General features: G+C 52.5%; 1 protein-coding gene across 2 annotated transcripts; it reads right to left on the bottom strand.

The window, feature by feature from the left end:
• Positions 1 to 199: 199 nt before the first annotated feature.
• Positions 200 to 22,227, bottom strand: ZFYVE27 (zinc finger FYVE-type containing 27). Of its 2 annotated transcripts, XM_045854222.1 has the most exons (13): positions 22,027 to 22,227; positions 20,593 to 20,790; positions 16,207 to 16,277; positions 14,630 to 14,816; positions 11,725 to 11,820; positions 10,577 to 10,689; positions 9,757 to 9,896; positions 9,139 to 9,210; positions 7,740 to 7,760; positions 7,431 to 7,575; positions 3,099 to 3,145; positions 2,836 to 2,917; positions 200 to 1,813 (listed from the first exon to the last, which is right to left on the bottom strand). In XM_045854222.1, the coding sequence occupies exons 2-13, from the start codon at positions 20,787 to 20,789 to the stop codon at positions 1,749 to 1,751; spliced, it is 1,236 nt and encodes a 411-aa protein (XP_045710178.1). In that variant the 5' UTR covers position 20,790; positions 22,027 to 22,227; the 3' UTR covers positions 200 to 1,748. The 2 variants fall into 2 exon arrangements, with proteins under 2 accessions (XP_045710178.1, XP_045710179.1); XM_045854223.1 differs by lacking the exon at positions 7,740 to 7,760.
• Between the last annotated feature and the right edge of the window lie 230 nt (positions 22,228 to 22,457).

The raw sequence follows: 22,457 nt of genomic DNA, 5'->3' as shown, positions 1-22,457 counted from the left end.
AACAAACACGTGCTGAGCCGTCCTGTGCAAGGCACGGCTTTCCTCCCCTGGCCCTGCTCACTCCCAGCCTTGAGCCTCCTCGCCCCGCCAGCACCCTGTCCTGCAGGCACAGCTCAGGCCCACATACTCAGCCGGCACTGGCGGGATCTGGCTTGCCAGCTTTGGGGAGAAGGTGAGCACAAGGACCAAACCGAAAACATAAGAAGCATGAGGCCTTTTTATTGGTAATTCTCCATGTACACAGAAGTCCTTTAGTTCCTCTCCAGTGTAAATAAAGCACAGGGTACTTAACTCTCACCTCTGAACAGGACAAAGGAGCCTGAGGAAGGGGGTACGCCAAGGCCTCCCTGGCTCCCCACGGACTTGCACCTCACTGGCCTGGAGCAGGCCTCTGTCTCCCCAGCCCTCGGCAGACTGGTCGGCCTGACGATAAAGCTGGCCTAGGACGGTCTTTGTCTCCCCAACCTCCCTCCTGGCTCCCTCCTTAGGGTGTGGAAACATCTCCCTCTCCTATGGGCTCAGAGTGCCAGGCAGCTCAGGACTCCAGGGAAGTATCCTAGGGCGGGAGAAGGTCCCATCTTCCTCAGCTCATCCCCTGTGCTACATGTTCCCAGGAACCATGCAATAAATAAATAAATACTTCAAAAAGGCAGGGCAGCTCCAGGGGAAGGAAGGAGTGCCTGGGCCCGCTCACGGCTTAAAGACACAGCACCCCGGAAGCACAGAAGCGAATGAGAGAGGAAGGGGACCCCAATGGCCTTATCCCATAACTGAGACTGTCCTGCTGGAGAACAGCCCTGGAATCTACAACCCAGCCTGGCGAGATCATATACTTCCCAGGCCCCCAAGGGTCAAGGGCTTCGGGACCTCTGCTCTGCTCGCCTGGTCTCACACTCTGTGAGACTCAGCACTGGGGAGGGGATGCGGCTCGGAGCCAGAGGACGGGTGCCCGAGGCACAGGGCAGGGTGAAGCAGAAGTGATCCAAGTACCTGGCATCTACCCAGCAGGGCTGAGGACACCAGGGCAGCACGTGGCCTGTGATTCTGCAAGTCAAGGTCTCTGCAAGGTGGGGCTGAGGTCCTTTGAACTGCTGTAGCTCCCTACGTTTTGCACCGGCTCTGCCAGGCCCTCCTAGACATGTCTTCCCCTGGGGGAACTTGGGAACTTTAACCCTGTTTCTAGAAACATTTTTGGTCTTGTTAGCCTAGGCCATACCATCTGGTGGGGAATAATGAGATCTCAGTGCCGCAGGGACATTCGAACAGCAATCGGGGCATGGCACTCCCAAGCCCTTCCACAGACTCTCAGAGGCAAAGGGCTTGGTCCAGCACCCAGCAGGAGGAAGAATCTCTTTTCCCAGTTTCTCATCTTCGTTTTCAGAGTATTCCCGGCCTCGGAGAGACGCCCTGACCCTCAGAGAAACCAATCAAGACCAGGCGTGGCTCTCTGCTGCCCTCTAGCTTATACTGCCTGCCCAGCCCCGAGTCAACTAACAGCTTAGGACAGAGCAAGACAAACACACCAGGCCCTCCAGGCTCCCCTCTGGGGTGTGAGCAGCCACCATGGCCGCCTGCAGGAGTGGGGAACAGCTGCAGAGCCTGGCTGGAGACAGCGAGGGCAGGAAGGGGAAGCCTACCTGGCGTCTGGGCCACATCTGCCCAGCACACGCCACAGGAGGCTAGGGATGGGGAGAGTGGGGTCTACTGCTGGCCAGGAACCGGCACCTGCTTGGACCCTGTCCCTCTTCTCACTTGCTCAAGGTCTGGTTACACGAGGCGCACACAAACACAGTCTCTCTCTGGGCTTCGGGGGCTGAAAAGGAGGAAGAACTTAGTGAGATGCTTCCTTGTGCCCCTTGGTTCATGGCCCCAGCTACTAGGGCCACCTCCCCAGCCCCCAGAGCCCCACAGACCACCCACTGCCCAGCCCACACCCTCGCTGGCCCAGCTCGCTAGCCCGCCCTCGGAGACTCCTCTTTTCACACGGGAACCAGGGACTCGGGGGTGGCCGTGCCAACAGCAGGCTTCTCCCAGGTGTTCTGTGCATCAGAAATGACTTCGCCACCAACTCGACACCCTTAAAAATGTTTTTTAAATAAAGTACCAAAAGAAAAACTTCCAAAATGTTTTAACAGTGGCTTTCTCTGGGTGGTGAGGTCATAGGATTATTTTTCTCCCCCTACCTCTTCTACATAGTCATTCCCAAGATTCTAGTATAAGCACGTGCTACTTGCATGACCAGAAGTAAAAACAAAAAAAAAACACATTGCTTTCTCGCTGTAACACACAATAAGGAACCACGTAAAACGTGTTCCTTTTTCATGCATGTATCCTTTGGGTGTGCAGGTGCTCTGCCTTTTGCTCACCTGTGTGTTTTGTTTGGGTTACAGCGAGTGTGTACTGTATGTACAGCTTTTATAGAAGGCAAAGACATTCTTCTTTATTTGTTAAAAGTACTGCCAAGGCAATAAAAAGGACGAAACTCAGGGTGGCGGTCTCCTCGGGGAAGGCGGGTGTGGCGCTGGGGAGCCCCGGTGGTGCGGCTAACGCTGCTCAATTTGTTAACTTTAGCGAGGCAGTCACAGGCACTCGTCATTATGCTTCGTAATTCACACACGGCGTAAATACTCTTTTGCATGCGAGTATTTCAGCATTTTGTTTGTTAAAGGGTGATGGAGGAAATGCCACTACAGGCCAGACTAGGACCCCAAGCTCCCCTGGCCTCTCTCTCACTGACCCCTCACTCCTATCCCATGGGGCAGCACCTCCTCGGAGGAGGCGGGAACCAGCCAAGCCCTCCCACCGCCCTGACCCCTAGCCGCCGGCCCCACGCACCTGTGGCCCCCATGGAAGACTTGGGCACCTTGAAAGAACAGCACCGGGAGCAGAAGCTGTTTCCACAGTTACTGCAGCTCCGCTGCAGACATGAGCCAAGGTCAGTGTCAGATGCATCCCCAGGCCCAGGCACCTGGAGCCCCCAGCACCCCCCTCCTCTGCACCCACTGATCCACCCAAGGGACCGGGGACTACTGTGGGACTGGGGAGGTGTGAAGTGGGGCAGGACTGAGACCCAACGGGACCCCCTCAAGGAGACTTACCCTCTTCTTCAGCACTGAGAAGGTGGCCGAGCAGCCCGTACAGCTCCCTGAGAAAGAGACAGCAGTTCAGCCTTGACCCAGCCTGGGCCTCTCTCAACGGTCACCCATTCCTGGGTCTTCTAAATAGGGACACTCAGGACACCAGCCTGGCCCAGACTCCTTGGCGGGGAGCAGTGAGCAAGGGAGCCAAGTCCAGATCCAAAGACAGAGGAAGGAACCGAGTCTCCAGACTACACAGAGTGCCAGCCCTGTTCCCTCCTGGGGCTCAGACGCCCCAGCTGCAGGTCCCGCCGAAACCGGCGCACCCAGCAGAGTCTGCGCCCCGGAAGCCACGCCAAGCTGGCGGGCACCTGACGACAGGCATCCCTCAGAGGAGGCAGCCCCAACAGCCTCAGATGAAACCTGTCTGATGCAACCCCTTCCCAAGTGTGTCCTTACAAATACTCCACCCACAGCTAAGGAGAGAAACGCCTCCTAAAACCCAGGCCCTGCCTTCTGTCATCTGAACATTGCAGGAGAGGATCTCAGAAGCAGGAGCCTCCCAAGAAGACGTTCAGGGTGAGAGATGCCAGTGCCGTGAGTGGCGGGCACAATGGGACGAGACAGCGCTGGGGGAGAGGTGCTGCCCCAACCCCCAGAGATGACGAGATGACAAAGCTTCAGACAAAGACAGAGGGGTCGATGGCAGCTTAGGAAATGGCTGGGAGGAGGCAAGGAGGGTGTAAGAAGAGATGGAGGATGGGAAGGAGGGGACAACTCGTTCTTTTAGAGGCCATTTCAGAGCCAGCAGGCCTACTGCGGGTGCTCCCCTCCCACCCGTGTCCAGGAAGGTCAGAGACAGAAAAGGTGGACGGCAACAATAGCAGGGTCTGAGGAAGGGCATGCCCGAGGGTGGATGGAGAGGATCAAAAGGGTGGCAGTAAACTGATCTGGGAGGAGAGCAAAGGCCACACTGGGCCCTATGACTTCAACCAGCTCCAGGGGCAAAAGCAAACTCTGACAAGGACCAAGAAAGACCCAAGGGCTGCCCCAGGAGTACTGACTATGGCTTAGCACAGACATGCCCACACAGGCAGGGGGACCGAGTCAGGGGAGAAGAGGCAGGGTCCGCAGGAGGCACGAGGGTGTTCCCAACAGAAGACCAGAGAGCCCTGTGGGCCCAGAAGGAAACTGACTTGGGCCCTAGAAAAACTTGAGAAAGGGTAAGGCTACCAGAAGAGGTTTCCAGAACTTGGGACCCAAAGGCCTCCAGTAATCCAGCCAGACTTACTATCAGCTTCAGGGAGCATAGCTGTGCCTTCTGAACCACCTGTCTGGCCAGGTGCGGGCACCAGGCCTCACCTTCCCACGAAGCCCCAAAGCTGTATCGGCAGCTACGCGCGGCCCCTTCCTCTGTCTCACCAGAATCCACTACAGCCCTCGCTGTGGTCACCCGCTGTGTGCAAGGGAAGGCGGACTCGGCTAGGGCAAGGAGGAACCTGAAGCCAAGGTGCTTAAGGTAATTGTGCAGCTGTCAGTCAGGTCGTGGCCCCTGCCGAGGACGGAGAGAAACAGCGCAGCAGGTGTTGCTGGCTGGTGGTGCCAATCCAGGAAACAGGCTGCCCCAGGACCCTGTCCCCGACACTACGAATGTGGGCAAGGCAGCCTGCCTCTGCTTCTCCTCAGCAAGGGGGTGGGCGCACTGGGCTGCGGAAAGAGCTGCTCCAAGACTGACACCCCAACCTGTGTCTGGGGAGTCCTCTCTACTGGACAGAGTGCCAGGACCAGGTACTCCACGGCAGCCACATGGTCCAGTGAAAGACACATGTAGCCAAGCACGGGCCTGGGGCCGGGGTGGGGCTCCGGGCGCTGACACCAGCTCAGACAGGCATATGGAGGAGGGCAGCACCCTGCTCCCTTCCAGCCTCTACCAACTCCTTCTGCCCCCGTTCTCAGAAAGGTCCCGACTCGCCCCGTGAAGATGCCATGGGGTGACACAGCAGGGGGGAGCGCACGGGGGCTGCAGGGTGGCAGCGACGACGGCACCTCCAGGACAAGGGGGCCCTTCCATCAGGACTCGCCCACTCGGAGGCCAGAGGGAAGCTCCTGTGCAGCCGGTCCTCATCACTCCCAGGAGCCCCCTGCGTCCACTGGCAGCCGGAAGGGAACGGCCCCCAGAGGTGCTCGCTTCCCCTTGGCCAGCAGGAGCCAGACCCAGGCACAGAGCAGGTACACCTGCCCTCCCAGCCGGAAAGCCTCTCAGGGAAGGGGTAGCAAGAGGTCTAGAAGAATGGGGAACTAGGAGGATTAGGAACAGAAGCACTGTCTGCCCTGGCCATCCCCACAGGGCCCTGAATGGGCCTTCACCCAAGCCAGCAGAGATCACCTGAACAGAAACCAAACGTAGAAGCGAGCAGACATCATGCCGGGGGCAAGGGGAGGAAGATGGGTGAGAAAGAACACAGGAGCCAGATCAGGTGGCCTGGGTTTGAATCACAAACTCAACCCTTAACTGGCTGAAGACTTCGGGTGAATCACTCTTTCCACCTCAGGTTACTCAGCCTGTAAAATGGGAACATCTAAGGACAGGCCTTTACTTAAAATCCATAAAAATAAGCAAATCATTTGCCAGAGCTAAAGCACCAATTCTAACGTAGTGTCACTCGGGACTCTGGAGCCTGGCTGCTCTAAGCCCACGTGAACTGCCTCCCCTGTCACATCTGCCACCGGGACTACACACAACGGTGCGCTGAGCACAGGGTGCGCCGGAGAGTCGGCGATCGCCAGAAACAGAAAGAAGGGATCTCGAACAACAGGGGGCAGTCGCACAGCAGAAAGAAACAGCGATCCCAGATGTCTAGTCCTGAAGACACGGCTGCCCCAGCTGCCGCAGGAACAGGAAGGCAGCCCAGGATGTCCTGGGTCAGACTCCTCAGGACAAGCCCAGGGGCTTCTCCCTGGTCACAGACCCTAGAGGTCACCGCCACCAGAACACAGAGTACAGCCCCCTTGTCCTCCTCCCTGGCCACTGACACCACACGGAAGCAAGGCTCTTCAGGACCAGGGTGACCCGAGCCACCCGCTCCCTGGGCTTCAGACACAACTCCGCCTCGCTTCGCTCCCGCTCCCCTGACCTGAGCCAGGGCTCCACGCTGGGCTGCCAGTCGAGTCCACCCTTCCCCACATCTGCCCTCGTTGACCCACCGCCTTCCCCACAACTGCCCTCCTCGACCCACTGCCAGCCCCACAACTGCCCTCCTCGACCCACTGCCAACCCCACAACTGCCCTCCTCGACCCACTGCCTTCTCCACAACTGCCCTCCTCGACCCACTGCCAACCCCACAACTGTCCTCCTTGACCCACTGCCAGCCCCACAACTGCCCTCCTCGACCCACTGCCAACCCCACAACTGCCCTCCTCGACCCACTGCCTTCTCCACAACTGCCCTCCTCGACCCACTGCCAGCCCCACAACTGCCCTCCTCGACCCACTGCCAGCCCCACAACTGCCCTCCTCGACCCACTGCCAGCCCCACAACTGCCCTCCTTGACCCACTGCCAGCCCCACAACTGCCCTCCTTGACCCACTGCCTTCTCCACAACTGCCCTCCTCGACCCACTGCCAACCCCACAACTGCCCTCCTTGACCCACTGCCAGCCCCCAGTAAAAGAGGACTGGACAATCTATGACCTTGGCTAGGGACCTCAGGGCTCTGTGATGCCCGAAGGAAGATACTGTTTGCTTTACTTGCTCCCACCTGGATAGGAAAGATCTAGACAGGCTCCACAGTACCTGCAGGAGGGACCAGGGCGTCTCGTATTAACAGTGCCCCTTGTTAAGCACTTACTATGAAGCAGCCAGCACTGCACAAGCACTTACTAAGCAGTATCTCACTTGAGTCCCAAAACAACCCTGTAAGAACTATTATTACCCTCCTTGTACAGAAGGGGAAACTAAGGCACAGAGAAGTTAAATAATTTGCTCCAGGACACCCAGTGGAGCTGGGAGCTACACAAGGCAGTGAGGCTCCACACTCTGTACTCAGCCATTAGGCCATACCGCCTCCTGAGATCCTGCCTGTCTCAGGGTTACACCTCTCTCTCTGCGGTCCAGGGGCGGCACTTCTGAAGCCGAACTCCTTATCTTCCCACAAGCTCCTGCTCAGTAAGGACAGAGGACAGAAGGAGCAAACCCACACTCACTCTCTCAATGATCCCACTATGTGTTTAATACCTTCCCAGGGTCCCATGGACGGCACTGCACTCCTCGCTCTTGTTGCAAAGCAGTACCCACAATTCTAAAGCTTCCGCCCTGTGGCCTGGCCCCTCCCCATCCCTGGGCGCTGGCCATACCGAAGTTGTTGGTGGGGTACCGCTTGCGGAGCCGCTCTGTGAGCCGCGACACCTTGCTACGCAGCACTTCATTCTTGCTCAGGAACCCGTTGTCCTGCAGGGCCAGCTCGTCCTCTGCCGGGCACGGGGCACCCTCCTCATCCTCCTGCGGGAACAGCTGCTTCCAGTCCTGCCCACCGTGTGGTAGGGCTCCGTCGCCTACATGCCGAGGCACCCCAGCACGGCCGACCCCATCATGTGCGGGGACAGCTGGCTCAGCCACCCTCCCCCCACCCAGCCCTTGCCCACCTCACCAAGGCTCCTACTCACCAGGACCACCAAGTGGGTCTCCTGCCTCCCGAGGCGCGGGGAAGAGAAGAACACAGAGAGAGATAGCAAGACGAAGGGAGCTGCTAGGAGGGGCGCCCCAAGCAAAAGGAAACGCTGGGGTGCTGCTCTGAGCCCTGAGCATGCCCCAAAGGGTGACGTTAACCGAGGCCCCTATAGAAGGATCCCAACATCAAGTAAGCTTGGGAGATGCCATGTACTGTTTTTTCAAACTGGGTGAAATTTATTAAGTGGGTCATTATTTTAATAGAAGAGAACAGAATAGGAAAGAAAACATCTTTACGATGTATATTTAGAAAGCTTGTTTCAGTGAAGCTTCACACACAGTACAGGCGTTAAGTGTGGCGTGGGCCGAGACGCGTGTGTGCTCCTCACCGTGGGCTGTGGGAAAAGGCTGGAAAGCCCCTTCTGTATGAACGCCCTCCCACCACCCCCACCGAAAGTCAGAGGCCACACTCGCATGTTCAGGTCTCAGAGAACTCCCTCAGCAGTTGGAAATATAAATGCCTATATGGATCAGCTGGTGTGGAAGTGAACACACCAGGTGTGAATCACAGGCCCGGTGAGAACTCACACACCCCATTCCTTCTATCTCAGTTTCCCCCTTTACAAGGAAACACAAAGAGTAATGATTTCCTACTGTAAGAAAATAGCGCGAATGTGACAAAATGATAACTGCCACTAGGAGTCCGTGACCAGGAAAGACAGGGAGTGGTGGGGACTCTGTGCCTTTTCTAAGAGGGACAGTTACTCCTCAGCTACACCAACCACTGCAGACTTGGGGCTACCCAGAGCTTCTGATTTTTCAGGGAAAAAAATGAAATCCAGAGTTTTCACAGAAATCTCCGTTTTTAAATATTAGCTCAAAAAAATGTCTAAGGTTTATATGCCAAATAAAATACTGCAAACTTTCAGTTTGAACTACTGTCTTCAAGTCAGAAGGACTAACTTGCTCTGACCCAGCACGTGGCCTTGCAACCACTTTCTCCAGCCTCCCCACCCTGCCCCCACAAAGGGGCATCTTTCAGACCTCAAGTCTGCCTTCTCCACAGCAAAGGTGCCAAGTCCACAGTCTGCAGCCATGGTGGCAAACGACCCACCTCCCCACGCAGGGCATTCATTCCCCAGAGGCTACCAGAGCCATCCCTGCCCTGGGCACCCAGGACAGATCACTAGACCAGCAGCAGGACAGGTGGAAATCCAGTAGCACCCTGTCCTCCAGTGAGATCTAGCTCAGAGCAAGTTTCAGCTTCTTGCTGGATACAGAGAATTTTAAATTCCAAGTCTCACATCCAGACTTAGGATGTGAGAAGCCACACAGCTCCAGGACCACCCAACTTCTGGCCTGGTCAGTAGAGGGTGCTGGGGAAGGGCCACCCACCTCGATCGCATCTTTGAACTCCTCATCAGGCTCAGCCTCCTCGGCCTCCTCCACACTGCCTGGCGTGAGGTCCTGAGAAGAGAGACTTCGTTACAGGAAAGGGAAAGCAGCGCTGGCCCCTGAAGCACAGGCCCCCTCCCCTGAGCCAGCATCTGGGTTTCCCAAAATGTTTGTTCCTGCCCCAGAGGAAATGGCACAATTGCAAGAAAGGACGTCATGGGAAAGAGGTACTCTCTGACCCAGCAGGGACAGGAGAGGGACCAAGGCCAAGAGGGATGGCAGGTCTGCACAGCACAGTGGTCGAGGCTCTGGTCTGGGCCCTGGCCACATCGCCCACCAGCAGCTGCTCTGTGCCTCAGCCTTCTCATCGTCAGAAATGACCTATGTGCCTCATGGGGCTGATATATGTAAAGTGGAACAGCAGAGTAACTGCTCGATAAAGCACAGAGTGGCTATTATTATTACAATTACTAAGCACTTCAGAGGGGATGAGGCCTGGGAAGAAACAGGAACTACACTGAGGCCAGCCCAAGAGCTACGTGGTACAAACCAGCTGGTAACAGGAAGGCGCTGGAACCTGCCCACAGCAGGCTCTGCCCTGGCAGTGGGGGTGCTCACCTCTGTGGGCGTGGGCGCAGGCGTGCAGTCTAGCAGAACACCCTTTTCCCCAGCATCTGGGGGCGGTGGGCTCTGGAAGGCACCCTCTTCTTGGGTGGGTTGCATCCGCCGCTGCAGAGATGCCCTGTACTCGGACACCACTACCCAGGGAAAGGAGTGGGGTGGAAGGCAGAAACGGGAGGGCATGAGTGGTGTTTTGGGGGTATCCACTTCCGCTGCTGGCTGCCTCTTCCTCTAGCACCCCATCCTCTGCTGCAGGAAAGAGTCACCCTCCTAAATCTGAACAGGTCACCTTACCTAAGCCTCGTAAACAAAACAGAGATATCACTACCTACACTATGAGATCTCTATAGAGAGATTCAATGTAGTCAGCACTCAATAAATTAGGGATTCTGTAACTAACTGCTCAACCACAGCAAAGAAAACAAATATAGCAATCAGCCAAACATATGCAGAGGGCCAAGTGTCTGTGACTCAGGGCTTCTCCAGGCGGCCTCACTGCTTTAGAAGCCAGATGGCAGACGGGGACTCTAGGATCACACAGAGATGTGGCAGCAACTTCAGGGGACTGCATCCTGGGAGTCAGGTGGCAGAACTGGGAAATCCGCCCCCCACCCCACCCCCCACCTCAGAAAGGCAGAGGGACCCCTTGGGTAGCAGCCTAGCAGCCTCCAGTTTCCCAACTAACATCTCAGAGAGACAGAGCCCAGGAGAGCCCTCCTGTGTGGTGCTGCCCCCTAGTGGAAGATACAGCAAACAGATGACTAGCTGCAGAGACAGATGAACAAAGAGCTCATCCCTCAGGTTCTCCAGGGCTTACCTCGGAAGAACTCCACATTCCCTAGAAAGAGCGTGCTGTTTAAAAGGGCAAAGACCCAGCACAGCGGCAGCAGATACAGCACACAAACTGTGCCCAGAAGAGCCCCGTAGAACCTGGATGGACAAAGGAACCACCGGGTCAGAAATTCATAAGGCAACAATTTGGAGCACACCCACCTAGGGGGCGGGCAAGAAATAGCTCCGGGCAGGTCATAAACTGACAAGATCTGCTGACCAAACAGGTGGACACCAGAGAGGAGGCAGGCTTTACAAGTCACTGGTTGTCAACGACGGGTCCCGGAGAGACCGCCACGGTGGCTGACGCCCTGTAAACTGGCTCAACATGCATCGCTCCTCAGGCTCCAGACTCAAGTCTAGAAAAAGACCAACTTGGCTGCGAATCCAGCTGTGCTGCTTCTCTCGCTGTTAGAAAAGTCCTTTGGTTCTCTGAGCATTACTTCCTTCACAGGTAAAGTAGGGATTATACCAGCGCCCACCTCCCGGAGCGGCTCTGAAGGTGAGAGAGTACACAGGAAGTGCTGAGCTCCGGGCCTGACACAAAAGGCCAACTGAATATTATCTTACAGATAAAGGGCCGAAAGAACATTCCTTCCGCGTGATCCAGTAGTTCCATCTTTGAATTTATTCTAAAAACTTTTTGCCAAAAGATTACAGCTAAACCCATAAAAATGTTCACTATAAGGTTAGTAATAAAAGTAAAAACTGACTAAATGTATAATAGAATGGTTCCACAAATCCCAGTATATTCACCATAAATATTAATGTGGCATTACAATAATTCCGAAAGCCTTGCAGCAGCAAAGAAAGCCATTTACAATATGGAATGGGGAGGGGAAAAGGAAGCAAACAGAATCACGTACACTACAAGGCTATAGTGTACACGCGTGTGACGAACTCTAGCAGTCATCTAAACAGGAGATCAGCTGCTGTATCAGACAGGAGTCAATATTACTGAAATATTTTTACCATGGCTAAAAGGCATCTGTCTACAGAAAAGCAGTGCGTTCCCACCTACAAACCTATGTGCAGGGCCTTTCTCCCCCTCAGCTAGAGGCAGCTGGCTCTGCCTGGGGCTCAATGTGCAAATTCCTCCAGGGCAGTGGTGGTGGGGGCAGAGGGGCCACTCACTGTGAGGACACGGTGGGGTTCTCCCAGTGCAGCACTCGGTAGACAGCCTCACACGTGCAGCACAGGCGACTCAGGAAGGCCTCCAGCTGGATCAAGCTGCAGACGCAAGGGGCTTCTGTGAGCCGCACACCCCACCCCACTCACCCAAGGGGCTTGACAGAGTTGTGGGGCAGCAAAGCCTAGGACTTCACAGGCACAGCTGGCTAGGGATGGCCAGTCTCTTCAAACCCTCTGGAGGGGCCAGAGAGCTCAGGAGAAAGTGCCTACATTTCAGTCCCTTTGTGGAGCCCCTGTTGAAGTGGACAAAACAGGGCAAAGGCTCCTGCTTTGGTCTCTTTCTAGCTATTGCTGAGGCCAGTTACTTACCTTTACTTAACTGAGCTGCTGTTTTCCTCTATAAAATGAGGAGAGGGTACCCACCTCACAGGTACACGAGAACTGTGAGGATAAATGGCAGGAGGCAGATAGGTCAGTGTGTCTCCACCTGTGCATAAGGCAGGCTCACTTGGAGTGGGTCTTTTTTTAATGGATGTACCCTAGAAGCAATGCGCACAAGCTTGCACAATGAGCACCCAAATTTTGGTTTCTGGAGGGATCTTGGCTGATTCTACAGCTAGGGCAGGGGAAGTATAAGATCAATTTGAGCATCCTATTGTACCCTAAAGTAAGGAAGCACTCAGCCCTGACTGGTGTGACTCAGTGGACTGAATGCCGGCCTGCGAGCCAAAGGGTCACTGGTTCCATTCCCAGTCTAGGGCACATACCTGGGTCAAGAGCCAGGTCCCCAGTAGGGGGTGCACAAGAAGCAACCACACTTGATGTTTCTCACCCTCTCTTCTCGCTCCCTTCCCCTCTCCAAAAATAAATAAATAAATAAAAATCTTAAATAAAAAATGAAAGTAAGGAAGCACTCAAAAATGATGGGGGCATATCGAATGAACACAGGATCCAGTTCAAAAGATACCTTACTGGCCAAAAATCTTTGACAATTTGAAACAAAATAAATAATAACACTAATGGATTATAACACTTTGAATTAAATTTTAAAATGTTGAGTTCATACAGATAATAAGTAAGAATTATAGTCGAACGACAGCTAACAATGACAGTTAGAAAAATCACCTTTACCACCATCACAGGAATACACTGGTGAAGGCAAGACCCACCAATGGACTTGAAAGGAGAAGGTAAGCCCGGTCTGGCCCGGGTCAGTCGGACAAGGGGAAATTTACATAAAAGCCTCATTAATGCAACTGGTAACATTTCATTCTGAACTCTGGATTAGATAATAATACTAATGTTAATGTTGTCAATGTAAATTTTCCTACTTTTGACTACAGGGCTGTGGCTATATAAAACAATGGCCTTGTTCTTCGGAAACACACGCTGAGGCATCGGGAGTAAACAGGTGCAAGGACTGCAACTTACTTTCAAATGGTTCAGGAAGATAAGAGACAGATACAAAATGTAGCAAAGTGTTAATAATGGTCCTATCTGAGTAAAGGACTTGTGAGAGTTCTTTGTGTCATTCTTGCAACTCTTCTGTAAGTTTTTGGGTTTTTTGTTTTTGTACTTTCACAACTTTACTAAGTCATGTATGGGTTTACTAACTATGATTAGGCATTATGCCATCTATATACCCTAATAAAGATTGAAACTGTGTATTCCAGTTGACTTTAGCTTAAAATCATTCCAAAGTAAAAAGTGTTTTGTTTTTAAACCCAGATACCCAGGACCCTCTCCAGATAACTGACAGATTTTCGGCGGGGGGGGGGGGCCAGGCCTCTGTTTATAGCTTTTTTTTAAAAAAAAAGCTCCACAGATGCCACTGCTGTGCGGGGAGGGAGGGATGAGAACCCCGCTGTAGCTCAAGAAAGCCCAGTTCGGGGAGGGCTCACTATATGACAGCTGCCACTGAAGTCATGTTAATATTATTCAACAGTCTTAAGGTGCTTCCTCTCTGGCCCTGGCTGGGTAGCTCTCTTGGTTAGAACAGCATCCCAGTACACCAAGGTTGCAGGTTTGATCCCTGGTCAGGACACATACAAGAATCAGCCAATGAATGCATAAAAGAGTGGAACAACAAATCACTGTTTCTCTCTCTCTTTCTCTCTCTCTCTTTCCCTCTCCCTCTGTCCCTCCCCGCTTCCTGTCTCTAAAATAAAATTTTTTAGAAGTATTAACTGTCATATTTAAGAAGTTTCTCCAGCCCTGGCTGGCATAGCTCAGTGGATTGAGTGTGGGCTGCGAACCAAAGCATCACAGGTTCAATTCCCAGTCAGGTCACATGTCTGGGTTGCAGGCCATGGCCCCCAGCAACCACATATTGATGTTTCTCTCTCTCTTTCTCCCTCCTTTCCCTCTCTAAAAATAAATAAATAAAATCTTTTTTTAAAAAAAGAAGTTTCTCCACAGTGCAGTGACAATGATTGATATTTACTGAATACTTCCTGGGTACTAGATACTCATTTAATCTTCACAACTACCTATGAGATAAGCCCATTATTACCTCATTTAACAAATGAACCTGAGGCACAGGAAAGCTGAGCAACTTGCTTAATGCTACACAGCAAGTAAATGTAAGAGCTGGGATTGGAACCCAGGCAGTGGCTCACGCAAGCACATGGTAAGTCAAGACCCTAAACTGTCTCTCCAGTGAAAAGAACACAAGCTGTGAAACCACCTGGACCTGGATTCTCACCCCAGCTCGGTCAACCTCTGGCTGCGTAAGCCCTTCTCCTCATCTATAAATGCAGGATAATAACAGTAGCTACCTCCCAGAACTGTGAAAAAGATGAAAGGAAGTGCCATCTGTGGTTTGCCCAACACAATGCCTGGTGCGCCCAGCGTGGCAGGAGGCATTACTGTGACTGCCCCTGCCCTCCCCAGCCCCTTCCATACTCACAAGCTCTTCACCTCAGCCACAGCTTCGGGGCGAGAAAGGCGCACTCTCTGTAGGTCCTCCTGCCTCACACTGTGATACTTCCTGCGCATCAGCTCAGACTCCGGCAGCCGCGCCCGGCACACCTCCTGCAGGTAGCCCAGAAGGGCGGGCACCGAAATCACCAGGGCACCCACCGAGTACCACGCACCTGTGGGATCAACACCGCTGTGGGTAGGTAAACGGGCAGCAAGGGTTGGGGGCCTCACCCCCCCAGAAGTCCACACGCTGACTCCCTCACCCCCTCCAGGGCTCTCGGTAGGAAACAGTGTCTCCCCCTCACTCTCCAGTCCCGAGCCCCAGCTTTATTTCCCCTCACAACTTATCACATGACAGACTGTAGGTATGGCTGTGCCTCATCCACAAATGCAGATTCTTTAGGGCTGGGACTCTGTCCGTGTGGTCGCCCCAGAGCCATGTTTTGAAAATTAAAAACCTTCACTAGCACACAGTTGGTGGTTCATGCCCGGAGTCTGGCCAGGGGGCCTCCCGATGGCTGGCAGTCTGGCCTTTGGGCCCCTGGAGCCGACTGGAAACCCCTCCTTTGGTGCTCAGGATATCCCAGACCACCATGAAGTAAACACGGCGAGGCTGAGAGAGAACCCCAGGAAACTCTGGTGCGCCTGAGGCAGGCTAACAGAGCACTGGGCACAGAGCAAATGCTCGTAAAATATCTGTCATGTAAACTGATTTACTTTGGAAATATGTTCAGAGAAACTTAACAGCCTAGGAATGATACTTGAGTTTCAATGAAGCAAAGAGCCCTACTGAGAAACAATGGGCAGTCTTATGTGAAATGGGTTTGTGTTCAACCCACTGGGTCCATATATCTCCCCAGGAAACAAAGGAGGCACTTGAGAAGCGTGGGTCCAACAGAAGAATGAATACATGAGGAAAGGGCCCAGCTCCTCAGAACATTTGGTCCGAGTCCTCCAGTCAGTTCCCCTGAGGGGTTCGGCTTTTTTCACAGCCTTCTGCGAACGTAAGTGACAGGCAGCGTGCACACACTGTGGACACACTGAAGGAAGGGACGACTCCTGTCCTAGGAGGGACAGAGCAGTATGGCGAGAGACTCCAGCAGGCTACTCAAATCGGCACTCAATTTAAAACTCACAAATTGCTTATTTCTGGAATTTTCCACTTAATAATTTTGAAAATATTTTTAAATCCTGTGCTAGCACACAGTAGGCTGACACCATGGAAAGCAAAACCGTGAATTACCGCACTATATTGGCAGCTTAGTCTGTGTTGGGCATCGAGCATCTATCTCACTTCTTCCAACCGCCCTCTGAGGAAGCACTTACTGTCCTCCCTTCGGAGATCAGAACAGTTAGGCCTTAGGTCACAACACCAGTCCTGCCAGCATTCTAGCCCAGAGCGTGTCTCTCGAACCCATGTTCTGACATCCCACAGACACAGAGGGAGGCCAACTTTAGGGCCAGACCAGTGGCTCCTTCACACAGGGCTGCTTCCTCCCCACATTCACTCACAAAGAAAGAAAAAGGAAGAAAAAAACCCCAGCCCCTGGAAGCAGGTCTTACCCTCGTTCAAAGTGAGGAACAAGACGTTGAGGCCCAGGCAGGTCAGCAAGGAACACAAAGGTGTCTGCCACCTACAACACAGAGCGTTCTAGTCACCAAAAATGAGCCAGCCATTCCTCCACGTGGGAAGAGGAAGATGAGCCAGCACAGGTAAGCCATTAAAACTGGGAGCAAGGGGACCCGCCCTGTTCATGTGGCTTGGCACGTTGAGCGCCAGCCTACACACTGAGAGGCTGACCTGGTCAGGGCACATGCCAGGTCCCCAGCTGGGAACTGCAAGAGGGAACTGATTGATGTTTCTCTCCCTCTTGTTCTCCCTCCCTTCCCCTCTCTCAAATAAATAAATAAAGTCTTTTTAAAAAAGAGAGAAGCCTTGACACCCTGGAGCTCAGGGTGTCAAGGAGAAATGAAAAGGGGGTCTCTCACTTGGACAGGCAACTGGGAGAGGAGTTCAAGTTACATTATTAGGCCCTGGGGGGAGAAAAGGTGTCCTCTCAGAACTAGAAGACCTGCAGAACTTTCTCCAAGGAGAAAAATATCCATAACATTGTCTATTAAGAAACCTAGTTAGGAGTGCACTTCCCCTTTCTACCTGAGACTGTCTTTCCCTGGCTGGAGCTGAAACAGCGAAGGTGTCTTGCTGGAGCGCAGTGGAGCAGACCAACGCAGGCCGGCGCAGAAGGCGCAGAGCGGAGCTGAGCAGACCGCAGTGGAGCGGACCAGCACCGAGCGGGCAGAGCAGGCAGCGAGGGCCAGGCAGAGCTGTCTGGCCAGAGAGGGGACGGGCCCCAGAGCCACCTCACAGCCTGCTGTTGTCACAGCCCGTATCACAACTGAGCTCTTCGGCACTGAAAAGTTTCCTTCTTCACTGCGCCCCGAAATCGGGGAGCCCTGCTGGTGCTCAGCTGGTGCCCACAGCCCGCCACCCGCGCCCCCGCCACTTAACAGTTAGGCCCACCCAGCACTAGGGCGCGCAAACAGAACCTACTTAACATCAGTTAGCCTGTGTTTCGTAAGGTTCTATTCTCTTTGGAAGGTGACAGTGACAAAGATTCTTCTTTACGATTTTCTTTTATTTTCTTATTGAGATGTAATTTACACACAGCATTGTTTTTTACAATTTCATAAGAACATATATTCATTGCTCAAGATTCTTTTCTTGCTTCTGCAATTTTGAGTTTCTTTTAAACATACATTAATTCAAAAAGAGAAAAACATTTTAATATATTAAAAAATGAAAACAAAACCAGGGTGTGGCATTCTCTCAGCAAACACACCCTACGTAAACGGGGACTGACAAGAGCAAACACAGACCCACCTCTCACTGCCACCACCCAAGGGCAAAGCAGAAGCCCCCACAAGGAAAGAAAGACCAAAGACTGCGGAGCCCCAGCTGCTGAGGACAAGCAAACACTGCTGGCTTCGTGTCCCTAATAAAAGACATTTAACAGGGACAAAGGAGCACAGATGTAGCCACCAAGCCCCTGACACCTATGGTCTAAAGAGCAGCGTCAGTATATTTAAGGTCAGCCATCAGAGGAGAAAAACATATAGAAAAAGAAACGGGTAAGTTGCTGGTAATCAATATATTCAGAACTTAAATGTATTTTTCTTTTGCTCTAGTTGGGGTATTTCAGAGTTATTAAATGAGGTTAACTAATTTATATGCTGCTTTTATTTCTTAACAGTTATAGCAAGGGAATGAAATGACCTCTCTCTGCCTTTCTCTTAAAATTCAACACACTCCAACTGTACCACCCTAATTAGGCCTCCAAACCAGCTAGTGGCAGCTACCAGGGTAAAAGCAAATTAAAAGTCAGGTCTAAGGCCAATCCCATTTCTGAAATAAGAGCATCACACAGCCACTGAAGTCACCTTCGTTTTAAAGCATCTCCCATTCTATCTGTCTTCACTGACACTGCGGACAGGGAGACCTACCTACCCGAGTAGCTGATCCCAAAAGAGAGACGTCTCTTAAAAAAATCTGCTGCAGCCCTAGGTTTCAGACCTAACGGCCAGAGCTCAAGATTAGGTCCCTCTTCAAAGCCAAATCCTCTTTACTAAGAAAAGAACAATCAAACGCACAAACTAATCTGACAGCCACTTTCACAGACCAGTGCTCTGCCTCCCAGTGGCACAGAGAAGCTCCTGACAGCTTCTCCTCCACCCAGCTTCAATCAATCCCACCACCTCCTCAGATTTCTAATTTCATAAAAGGAAAAAACCTAACACATGAGTGCCAAGAAGGTTTATAGACCAGTGGCAGAAAAAGAGAAAGGCAGGATATATTTAACTTTTATGTTTTGCCCCAAAAAACCAACACACACACACTCATGTACATACACATATACATCTGCACTCATCCATGTACACACCTGCACACAAAGCAGAAAACATCAGCACGCACAGCCCCGTGCTCTCCAGAGCCCACCCCTCTCCTAGAGAAGACTAAAATTCATTTCTGAGAGCTGGTTACGGTGGGATTATAAAATGAGCCTCTCCTCATACTATCTTACTACCCCACGCACTAAAAGTACGGCATCTAACAGTAGAGAACATTGCTCTGGAACACTGCCCAGCTCATCTCCAGAGATAATGCCATAAATTAAATGGGTTCCGGGAAGAATGAGAAAAATTAGGGCCTTGGTTAGAAAGTTAAAAAGAAACCTCCCACTATGTCCACGCTGAGGCGAGAATGATTAATCAACAGTAAGCACCCTTGGAGGCTAACCTGACTCCACTCACTCTGCCTCCTACCTGCCTCTCTTGAGCGTCTTGGAGGGTTGAAGGTCTTTTAGGAGAATACGATAAAACTGGAAGCTTCTCTCTAAAAATATACACATGTGCCCACATATAATTTTTCATTCAGGTTCAGGAGCTTCATATGCCCCTGAAGCCAATTGCACAGGCTTCAGGGTAAGAATGCCTGCTCTTTAGGAAAACCAGGTTTTATGTATTCCCACTGAGATGCAATATTAAGAACACATAACCTGCCCTGGCTGGGATAGCTAAGTAGATTGAGCGTGAGCCTGTGAACCAAAGGGTTGCTGGTTCAATTCCCAGTCAGGGCACATGCCTGGGCTGCAGGCCAGGTCCTCGGTTTGGGGCATGCGAGAGACAACCACACATTGATGTTTCTCTCCCTCTTTCTCCTTCCCTTCCTCTCTCTAAAAATAAATAAATAAAATCTTAAAAAGGAAAAAAAAAAAGAATACATAACCTTTGCCCTGACTGGATGGCTCACTTGGTTGGAGCATTGTCCCATGAACCAAAAGGCTGCAGGTTCAATTCTCGGTCAGGGCACATATCTAGGTTGCAGGTTTGATCCCTGGTTGGGCACATAAGGGAGGCAAGCAATCGATGTTTTTCTCTTTCTCTCTCTCTCTTCCTCTCTCTCTAAAATCAAAAAACATATCCTCAGATGAGGATTTTTTTTAAAAGAACTCTTAAATTTTAAAAAAAAATTTTTTTAATTTGAATCTAATCCAACCTTTAGAACTAACTTGCAGTTTGCACCATGAGGAAGGAACCAGATACATCTAGGTGGGAAGTTCTCCAGAATAGTAAGCTCAGTGTTTTCAACAAGTCACTGTCATAAAAGAAGAAACCATTTTAGGCTGAGAAAGACTTAAGAGACAGAGTAACCACAGAGAATGTATAATCTTGGCCTGGAACTTGATTTGGCCAAAAAAAAAAAATTGTAAATGATATTCTTGGAACAACTGAGGAAATCTGAATATGAACTGGGTGTAAGAAGATATCATAGAATTATTATTAATTTTTATTAGCTATGATGTTAATTTGCTTATGAAAAAAAGTCCTCATTTAGAAATAAACAGAAATATTTACAGCTTGGGGTGGAACATATCTATAATTTAAAATACTTTAACATAAGATATAAAATGAGCTGAAAGGAGAAAAAAAAAATTACGGATGCAAATCAAAATAGGACAAAAAAATTTGATACCCATAATCCTAAAGGATTAGTGAAAATAGTACCTCCTTCCTCATAGCATTTCTAATTCTTTAACTTATGCTCAAAATTATATCCCAATTTTAATATTAATTAAGCTAATATTGGATGGGGGAAAACAGCCTGCTCCAGATACAGAAGGCCCAATGCTCAAGGTTAGCTCGCAGTCCTGAGGTGTGAGCTTATTCAACCACCAAGAAGCCCTGGTGAGAGGCCAGATGGTTTCCAGTGCCTGCCTCTCCTGGGCCGGGCCTGAGACACATGGTGGGCCTGGAATAAGCCCAGGGGCCTAATGGACCTCCCAGAACCTCTTTTCAACAGGGCAGAAAGGACAGCCCAACCACCGCCTAAATGGCCAGCGCAACCACAGAGCGGGAAGGCAGCAAGTCAGAGCAATTCTTCCAAGTCTGTACCTGAGCAAGTACCGGACACCATCACCTGCGTCCTTCAGGGGTTCCAGGTAGATCTCCAGCCTCTTGTAGGACAGAACCAAGTTGAAAAGATCAAACGCAGGAGACTTGGCAGGGGCAGGTGGAGACTCCAGGGGAGCCTCGGGCATCATGCTGGGACTGGCCTCAGACCCACACCCCTCGCACTCCGAGGACTGCATCCTGCAAGCATAATAATGCCTGACATTTGCATCCCATGCCCAAGGCCCACCACACTTCTACTTGGTTGTTTCACCTGGTGCCCACAATCAGCCTCTGAGATAGGTGGGGCTACACAGGTGGCATGTCCAACTCCCAGAGAAGGACACTAACACTAAGCAAGCTGAAGTGAAATATCCACATATAAAACGCTGCTCTTCTGACTCTCCATCGAATGTTCTTTCCCCCACAGACCCAAAACGAGCACAAACTGTAAAGACCAAGCACACTTGGTTGGTTGCTGGAGGAGGAAGCCTGGGGTCTCAAAAGAACTGATGTACTGAAATACTTTTCTCCCACTCTTCATCTGGTTGAGTCCTACTTCTTCTTCGGGTGTTTGCCTTAAATAAAACTCCCTTGCTCTGAGAAGCTTTTGCCAACACCTCCAGTCCTGACTAGGCGACCCTTCCCAATGCTGCAGGATCATGTGTTCACCCTAACAGCATTTACCACACCAAAATAACACTTCCCGCTTTCTTCCCAAGCTGCCCGTTAACTTTGAGCTCCACCAAGTCAAGGACTACGTCTTCCATCCACGAATGTTGCAGCTCGCAGCGGGCGCAGTGGGTGAGAGAACTGCCCACCCTCCAGGGCCCCCGCGCGTGCCCCCGCGCGTTCTCCCGCGCCGCCCCATTCTCTAACCCTTCCCTCTCCCTCCGGTTCCCAACAACTTCCTGGACCATCCCTGCCCACTACCCTCCCTTTTCCCCCCTTGAGCCCGACGGAGCAGTCACCACCTTCCATAACGCCCCATCTCCCTTCTCTGATGAAGAGAACCACAGGAAACTCGAACCCTCTTGCCTAATTTCAAAGTCCCACCCAAACGCTAAGCAGAAAACAAGGGGGCGGAACCTCGGCGCCCAGCAACATTAACCAGTCCCAGGCAATGGGGTGCAATCTAACGGCGGGGGACGAGGGGGAGGGTGAGAAAAGGGCCACCGGGGGCCCGAAATCCCCGCAGGCCGAGTTAGGACTAAAGGACCCAGGGCGGGCGCGAGGCAGGAGCGCAGGAGGGGGTGAAGCAGGTCCGCGCCGGCGGGCTTGGACCACCTGGGCGGCAGCCGGCGGAGCCTGACGGGGCCCGGCGGCCCGGACCAAGGAAGGCCACGCCCGGGGTCGCCAGGCCAGCAGGTGGCAGCCCCCAACTCCCCACAGTGCACTGAGACCAGAGAGTGGGGAGGGGGCGGCACCAAGACCTACCCGGTCGCTGGGTTGGTAGAGGGAGGGGCGGGGACGGCCGGGGGCACTGATAGGGCCGCTAGGCCCCGGAGCTTTTCCTCAGGCCCGCCCCACCCCGACAGCGAGCCTCTCTCCGTTGCCACTCAGAAGCCGCCAGCCCGGGAACCTCCTCCACCACCCCCGCCGCCGCCGCCGCCGCCGCCGCCGCCGCTTCCTCTAAGAGCTCTGCGACGGCGTGCCCGTGACGCCAGCGCGCTCGCCCCGCCCCCAGCCCTGCTCCCGGGTTTAGCTCCGCCCGCTCCAGCACAGGTAACCTCTCTCGCCAGCACTGCGCCTGCGCGCTTTTCTCTCTTCGCCCCGGCCCTGGCTCCACTCTCTCTTGCGCCACAAGATTCGCAAAATCCTGCTGAGCCCTGAAAGCAGGCGCTTCCGGACCACACTGCCTCCGCCTC

The sequence above is a fragment of the Phyllostomus hastatus genome, unplaced genomic scaffold, assembly GCF_019186645.2.
Source record: "Phyllostomus hastatus isolate PE091 unplaced genomic scaffold, TTU_PhHast_1.1 phas_scaffold_1066, whole genome shotgun sequence".
In the NCBI taxonomy this organism is placed as follows: domain Eukaryota; kingdom Metazoa; phylum Chordata; class Mammalia; order Chiroptera; family Phyllostomidae; genus Phyllostomus; species Phyllostomus hastatus.
This window is presented reverse-complemented; position numbering and strand designations above follow the sequence as displayed.